The sequence below is a fragment of the Canis aureus genome, chromosome 10 (genome assembly GCF_053574225.1).
Source record: "Canis aureus isolate CA01 chromosome 10, VMU_Caureus_v.1.0, whole genome shotgun sequence".
In the NCBI taxonomy this organism is placed as follows: domain Eukaryota; kingdom Metazoa; phylum Chordata; class Mammalia; order Carnivora; family Canidae; genus Canis; species Canis aureus.
In genome coordinates, this window is record NC_135620.1 from 62,155,098 (window position 1) to 62,163,216 (window position 8,119).

At 36.0% G+C, this 8,119-nt stretch overlaps 1 protein-coding gene across 2 annotated transcripts; it reads left to right on the forward strand.

Annotated features, from left to right (window-relative positions):
• The first annotated feature begins 771 nt into the window (after positions 1 to 771).
• On the forward strand, positions 772 to 4,720 carry LOC144322571 (E3 ubiquitin-protein ligase Topors-like). 2 transcript variants are annotated; one of them, XM_077912759.1, is made up of 2 exons: positions 772 to 830; positions 2,083 to 4,720. In XM_077912759.1, the coding sequence occupies exon 2, from the start codon at positions 2,346 to 2,348 to the stop codon at positions 3,972 to 3,974; it is 1,629 nt and encodes a 542-aa protein (XP_077768885.1). In that variant the 5' UTR covers positions 772 to 830; positions 2,083 to 2,345; the 3' UTR covers positions 3,975 to 4,720. The 2 variants fall into 2 exon arrangements, with proteins under 2 accessions (XP_077768885.1, XP_077768884.1); XM_077912758.1 differs by having other exon boundaries at positions 774 to 830; positions 2,342 to 4,720.
• Positions 4,721 to 8,119: the final 3,399 nt, after the last annotated feature.

Sequence of the window (8,119 nt, forward strand, 5' to 3'; positions counted from 1 at the left end):
AAAAATTCCTTTGGAGTGACCTTCCAGTTGTGCTGCCTATATAAGTGGTATTTAGCTATCAAAAATAAAGGTCGCCCCCCCCATAATACATTCTAACAATTTTGAGCCCCAAATTTTGTACACAAACAACCAAAATGTTTGTTAATTACCTTGCATATATGCTAAAAGTTTATTCATGTCTTGCATTTAAAGGGAAAGGAGCAACTTTCTGACACAATAATTTAAATCTAAATATTAGGCTAGAGGATCCCTGGGTAGCTCAGCGGTTTAGTGCCACCTTCGGTTCAGGGCATGATCCTGGAGTTCCAGAATCGAGTCCCGCGTTGGGCTCCCAGCATGGAGCCTGCTTCTCCCTCTGCCTGTGTCTCTGCCTCTCACTCTCTCTATATCTATCATGAATAAATAATAAATAAAAAATGAAATCTTTAAAAATAAATAAATAAATAAATACATAAATAAATATTAAGCTAGTAACTATTGTTTTGAAAAATTTATTCATTAGGAACACCTGTGTTCCATTTGCTGCTCCTACTTTGAGTCAGACCACTTGTTACAATGTTGGCTCTGATTGGAAAATATATTAGAAAATAAAGAGTTCTTGAAAACCTTTAAGTCATGGATTTGAATCCTATTCTATTCAGGGCTTGCATCATAACATAACTTGGGACATTTCTGGGAAATATAAGATGTCAAACTCTATGGAAAACTTGGAGCTATCCCTCCCCCAGTCCATAGCAGAACTTGCCTAGTGTTCTAAATTCTGTCTCTAAGGCAAACAAAATAGCAGCTAAGGCTCAAATGAGTGTGGACACCTTCAGATCCTCTAGCAGGTAAGTTTGCTAAATAATGTAATTTCAGTTATTTTTGTTTTTCAAGATGAATGAAGACTTAATGAAAACATTACCTTCAGAAAACATCTTGAAGCCTCATGGAAAGGATGACAATTATGCAAATCCTGTGTATTCTATTTTTATTTTCTGATTCTCTTAGGAGCCAACTTTGCTCCCTGTTATTTCTGTGGCTTCATGTTTATAAGAGCTTAGTTTTTGCTTGTTAGGGATTTTTGATTGTGAATTCACTTAGGGGAAATGTTGTCATGAGACTTGGGTTTAGTTGTGCTTATATAGGGAGAAGGCATATTTGCTTCTGCCAGTTGTCTGGGGTCACTACCAACTTAAACCTTTTTTTTTTTGATAACTGATTGAATTTACTCTGCAGACATAATTATTTTGGGTTACACAATCTCAGCTAAAATTTTCTGCATACTTTCATGTGGGTGTTTTCTTTTCTTTTCTTTCTTTTCTATTCTTTTCTTTTCTTTTCTTTTCTTTTCTTTTCTTTTCTTTTCTTTTCTTTTCTTTTCTTTCTAATTCACCTTTCAGTGAGAATGTAGACATTCAGGTATATAGACTTATACAGAGGCTTCCTATTATACCTTCACCTTTGAACAGAGTCCATTCTTTGCCTCCTGTCATCTGTAGCTAACTAACAGTGCTATCAGAATTGAAGCTCAAGGACAACCGATTACAGGCATCTAAGTGGTGCCAGCGCTCACGTCCCTCTCTGGATTCCTATATAATTTTTTTTGCCTCTCAGAATTTTACTAATTTACTCAAGATATATTTATAAATATAGATATATTTATAATTAGATATATGCTATATTAGCTAGCATTATTTTGTTATTCCTAGTGAGACAATTTTTTAAGTTTCACAAAACTGCCAGAAATGATTACTCTCTAAGATTTGATAAAAGTCTAAAATACTTCTATATAAACATTTTCCTTTAACAGCATATTCAGCCATCTTCTCATATTAGTACATACAGGTTTACTTTTTTTAAATGAATGGCTACATATCAAATACTATGGATAAACCATCATTTACCTAGCAAGTTCCCGATTAATGGATATTTATGTTGTTCTCAGTCTTTTGTTATCACAAAGATAACCTCAGAATAGTCAACATGTGTATATTTGTTGATTTGTATATCTAGAATAAACCTCTAGACTTATAAATCTCTAGAATTTCTAAGTTAAAGAATATAATACTTAAATTTTGATATCTCCAATTTGTTTTTCAGCATTTGCAACAATTAGAGTGAGAAGGAAAAAAAAATCAGTGTGCCTGAATCCTCATGCTTTTCTATAATAGGTTTTATTGAGCATATTATTATTAATCTGAGGGAATAGTTTGTTTCTTAACCTTGTTCTAGAATTTATTCCATGGAGAGATATTACAGAAATATGCATGAAATGTTTTTAATAGATATTTTTCATGCCATATAAGGAACTGATTTGAACCAATTTTTCTTATATACAACTGAAATATAATCTTTTCAGGGCAATGCCATTTGATTTCTCATCTGACTGTGAGTGTTCTAACTGCCTGGAGAGTACTCAGAATGAGCCTGACTGGAATCCCTGTTTCAACAAGAGTAGTAATGACTCTCTATATTTAAGATCAAGAAAGAAGTCCATGCTTTCTTCTGGTGTACGGTGCTTTCCTCCTCAGTGTTGTTCCACCAGGCCACAGAATGACACCAAAGAGGACTCAGGATTTCTTCCCTCAGAGGAAGAAAACTATGTGGAGTCTTCTAAAAACAATTACCTCAGTCTGAACCCTGAGGGCATTTCAAGGAAAATCAGGCCGTTGAGAGAGTTGACTGTCCAAGAATTACTGAGGGAGTTTGGGGATAGTGGGAAGTTCCAGCCAAACTCCACATCTGTAGGCCGCTTTAGAGATCAGGTGGTCATGAAGTTCAGAAGAGCTCTGTATTATTCTGGAATTTGGGTGACACATGTCCAAGGCTACAGACATGAAAAGCACCTGTCGGCTAATTATTTCAAGAGAAATCCTCGTTGTCTACACCGGCTGGTTCCCTGGCTGAAACGGGAACTAACAGCTGTTTATGGAGATTATGGTTATACAGTGAAGAATATCCTAGCCACCATTCTCCATCACATGACACAATATGATCTGGACAGTGAGTCCTTCATTCACCTCTTGGAGCCTTATCTCCAACAACACACCCACCATTTTCTGCATGAGTTTATTAGTTTTGTTCATTCACCTTATAAAATGGAGACCTATGACCAACGAGCCATCTATCAATGTCCGTCTGTTTCACCATGGGTTAAAAAGAAGTCCATAGAATCAGATTCTGTTTTGCCTTTGTCTAAGGATCAGGTTCTACTGGCATCTCAACATGATACAGGGCAGTCTGGAAACACTCAGGGGCAATGGAAAAATGAACAGAAGCCTCTGTCAGGCTTGAAACAGTTTCCAAATGGTAACTCGTCTTTGAAAAAATCTGAAATGCCACTACAACATCATAAAATAGCAAGCAAAATCCATGCTTGGATCAAAGACAAATCAGAATCAGGTGATGAAAAAGGCACAACTTCTACTAACAATATATTCTTGAATTATACTACACCAAGGGAAAGGGGCCCAGGCTTACAGAATTGCAAAAAAAAGGTTCAAGAGAGGAAAACAGAAGGGATAAAGTTGCTTCCTGATCATGTCCAGGATCTGGGAAAGAATGATACAACTGCACATACTTTCAGTCCCCCAGAAGTTTTTAGTCAGGGGCAGCCATGTCAGTACAGTCTAAGAGAAGGAAAGATTTTGAGCCCTGGCCAGCAGATCAATTTCAAGAAAAAAGAAGCAGACAAAATTAAATACTCAGATTCTTCACCAAAGATTTTTCAAAGACAACTACTCAGAGAAAGATCCTTGTTAAGTTGCAAATCCAGAAAGAGGGACCCTTCTTGGAGTTGCATTTCAGAAACTGCTCCTTCTTCTGGGAGAAATAGTAGGAAACTGAGCTCTTTCAGAAAAAAGAGACTGAAGAGCAAACAGTCCTCCCAATTTGCAGAAGTTGGTTCACATTTCAGTAGAAGAATTCAAAGACAGTCAAGGTCCAGTTCTCACAGATCCAAATCTTGGTGTGTTGGGTTTACAAAGAGATAATTAAGCAGAGAATCAAGTAATCCCTCTCTGAGAGGAAGCCACAGAAGTGAACGCTTCATCCAAAATATATGCTGTAACCACTCAAAAGAGAAGGATGTGCATAGTTATGAATCAAACTGTGGGAGAGCATCTTTGACCACAGTCCAGTATGTGAAACGGCCTTCAACTGCTGGGAAGAGACCCAAGTGTTCTTCTAAAAGTGAGAGTACTTCCCAACCTGGAAGCCACTGTAATAGCCTCACACGCCTACAGATTGAGAAACATAGATCCCCAAGTAAACAAGAGATGAGGCAAAAAACTACATTTCCTAGAGCTGGCAAAACCAGAGCAGTTAGGCGCCGAAAAAACAAATGCCAATGTCTAGGTACAAAAACTGCAAAGGAAGTCAGTGATGAAGTCAGGGATCCGAATGATGTAAGGCAGAAGAGTAGTCTTTCTGAGTGTGCACCTTCCGGCAGGAGGCAAATCCAAAAGAAAAAGGAGAATTCAGGCCTTCAGAAATGTCACTGGGCCAAAAATGAACATAAAGGAGACAAAATATTAGAAACACAGGGGTGCAAATTATTTTGAAAAGCAAATCAGTCTATTCGACTAGCCACCAAGGATCTTGGAAAGTATTAATATAACCTGGAAAAGGGATTCGTCCCATTGCTTTGTAACTGGAACTAAAAGCCTGATGAATTAAATTTAAGGCTTCTTGTAGAGACAAATACATATTATTAAATTGGCCATATATGTAAATATTATTTCAGTCTGAATTTTTTCCCTTATGAACTGAGTTCTTAAAATATTTGGCTTTTCTTAGTTGCTAGATTTAACCATAAAGATTATTTGCTCAAAGTTGCAAACATCACAGACTATACTAACGATAGGAGTATACATTACTTAACACAAGTTATACATATTAAGTATTACTAAACACAAATGTTATTTTTTAAATAACATTTGAAAAAATCTGTATATAAAAAATTGTATATTTTTTATTTTTAAAATATATATAATCTATAAGTTCTATAAAATATATTTATTAAATATATGTGTGCGTATATATATGTATGTGTATGTATATAGATATATATACACATTCCAGACCTAATGCTTTTTCAGTCCATGGAAAATAAGGAGGCATGCTCACTATCTTAAGATATAGTCATTGCCTTCAAGAATATCACAATTAGTTGTAAAAATAGATACAAATAAATAGAAAAAATAAATATCTTTGGGATATTTGGCACTACCTTCGTATCTCTGTACTCTGAAAACTGTGCCTTTACATACCCTGACATCTAGAGATCTTCATTAGAGGCTACTATGTTTTTAGAAAACTAATTTCCTACTCACTGTAAATTGGTCCAGTAACGGTGACTATACTAAAGCCAAGCTAATCATAGTATTTTGCCCATAGTACTTTGTCCCTCCAATCATGCAGTTGATGAGTCCAGGGGTGGTCAAGTCATAGTACTTCCCTGAGATTTTTCAGCTGGTTTTGATGAGAGGGTTATTCTCTCCCATCCCCTAGTGGCAGGTAGTAAAAGCTTTAAAGCTTGGATACTATTAAGAGCTATAGTTCTCAATTTGTGAAGAAAACCAGTTTGAAGTAAGAGAGTAGAAAGCTAACAAAGAACAGCAAAGATAAGTCAGGAAGACACAGTCTTGGATTCAGACTTGAGTTCAGACTAGAACTTGAGTTGTGCTCTTGCTCTTCACGTGGTTTTATTTTTTAACCCTCTTTAGGTTTTGTGAGTCAATGCAGTACTTCTCTCCTCTCTTATTAAATAGAAAATTACAGTTACTTGCAACCAAGCAATTCACTGGGAAGTGGCAAGCGGAAATCTGGGAAAGAATAGTCAGGAAGGAACAACTGCCTTGGGGAAGATTCTGAAGGCTTCTTGGAGAAGTAATCTAGAGTGAGTAAGAGTGTCCCAGGTTAATGTGATAGCAAATGCTATCAAGAAAAATGAGCAACATTAAAAAAAAATACCCTAATGTAACATTGTGTGTCAACTATTCTTCAATTTTAAAAAAGAAAAATGAGCAACTTCAAAAAAAAAAAAGAAGAAAATAAAAATTTCCAATACTCTCCTTCCAATGTAACTGGGAAATTCTAAGAGAGATGCTGAGAAGGGATGCTAATCCCAAATTGTAAATAGGAATGAAATCTGGCTTTTCCGGGTCCACAGTAGTCATGAAGCACCTAAAAGTAGCACAGGACTCAAATCGCAAATTAAGAAAATGACATTTTGTCTTAATAACTCCTTTTTAAAAATAATCAAGACATGTTCCTGCAGAAATCTTAGAAAACCTGTTCAACAGACATAAATGTGTTCTGTTACATTCAATTTTAAAATTGTTGTATTTCTTTTTTAATCCACATTTTCATCAATTCAGGTAAGTGAGTCCACTGTCAACAATGATCTAAACCTTTCATGGTAATAACTCATGGGAAATACATACAAAGTCCTGGAATTAGGAAGAGGAAATTAATTGTAGTGGTTCAAAGTCACTACAACTTAGTAGTAGTAGTGTACATTAACAAGGAAAATAAAACTTATTTTGGTCAAAAATATGCTTATGAGCTAACAATGTTAGGCTGCATTCAAATGTAGATCTAGAGAATTTCTCCAGGTATGGAAAACTGAAGTGGTTATCAAATGCATGAATAGATATTCTCTAGGGAAATATATTCCTCCGGATGATTTGGAAAATGAATTTGGGTTTAAGAAGAAAGTTACAGAATAGTGATTTTTGCTTAATGAAAGAAAGCCTGTCCTATTAGAGTGGTCATATGGTTTCTATCAGAATGGACATATGGTAGATCAAGAGGCCAATGGAGGGAAGGAGTTCTCATTCCTGGAAGTGTTCATGCTTGGCTGGATCCCAGTAATGTGGGAAATCTGACTGGATGTTTTATATATTCCCATTTGACTCAAAGATTCCAAGATTCATTAAAGAGTCACAGACAGTTGCTAATGAACCAAAAATAGCATACTTATAAATGTGCAACATCTTTTCATGAATGGGAAAAAGAAAAAATATTCAAAGATAGCACAGTAACAGTAATTAATATTGGAAGTTTCCTATTTGTGACACATTTACTCCTCACACACACACTATCAGGTATTATTTGAATTCACATTTTATGGATGAAGGAAACTGAGGTTTAATGCTGTTATTTGCTGAAGGGCACAAAGCTAGTAAATGCTGCACTCTGGGTTGAAACCCAGATGGTCTTACTTGCAGAGTCACTGATCTTAAACCCAACTTGGCTTTGCTTACTTTTTTGTTGTTGTCTTTTTCAATTATCTACTATCTTTCTCACTCTACTGAACACATTCACAAACACTGTTATTTTACCTTTACAAGTAAATAAAGTTGGTTTAAATATGCCTATGTTTTCAAAGATGAAAACAAGTTTCAAAGAAGCTTTATCATAACAAGCAACAGAGCTGAGAGCCAAACTGTAGATCCAACTGCCCACACTTCGTGTTTATATAGCCTGTCATGGCTGACTGAGCTTTTCAAATCTAACTCAAATGTACCCTATGACCCTTAATCACCTACTCTTCTTCACTACCAAGAGCACTTTTTCATTCAAAATCCAGAATACTAATATAATCACGCAGGGTGAGGCATTACGGGGTCACTCTTACTTATTTATAAGGATAAAAGCCAATTCCTCTTTCCCAAGTTCACCCTGAATTGTCCTTCTGATGCTAATGGGGTTCATCTCAGCCAGCTAGGAGAAGGCAGGGAATGATTTTCAATACACATGCTTCAGTTCACACAGTATCTTCTATGGCACGTGGGTCAGTTGAATCTCTGAAGCAAAGGACCAGTTTTCATCTCTGTCCTTGACTCTTACATTCTTTGGGCTGGCACTCCTTTAGGTACATTTCATATAAATAATCAGAAGCAGGTAAGGAGAAATGAGGTGTCTGAAGATACTTGAGAGTCATGGTCAGGTGAGAATATTAAAACAATGGGTTATTAATGCTTATATCTTTCTATCATGCATATTTTAGCTAATGTATATTTAATCAATCCTCACAGCTGCTGCTTAGGGAAGTTTTTCATCTGTGCTCACTAGAACCATTAGTGTATCTTCTTAACTGGTTTCCTTGCTTCTGTGTTTGCTCTCTCTCTTC

Excerpts from the sequence above, each read along its gene's own strand:
- LOC144322571 (XM_077912758.1), top strand. The coding sequence starts at position 799 with ATGAGTGTGGACACCTTCAGATCCTCTAGCAG. Across the intron at positions 831-2,341 it reads ACCTTCAGATCCTCTAGCAG|GGCAATGCCATTTGATTTCT; the intron begins GTAAGTTTGCTA and ends TAATCTTTTCAG.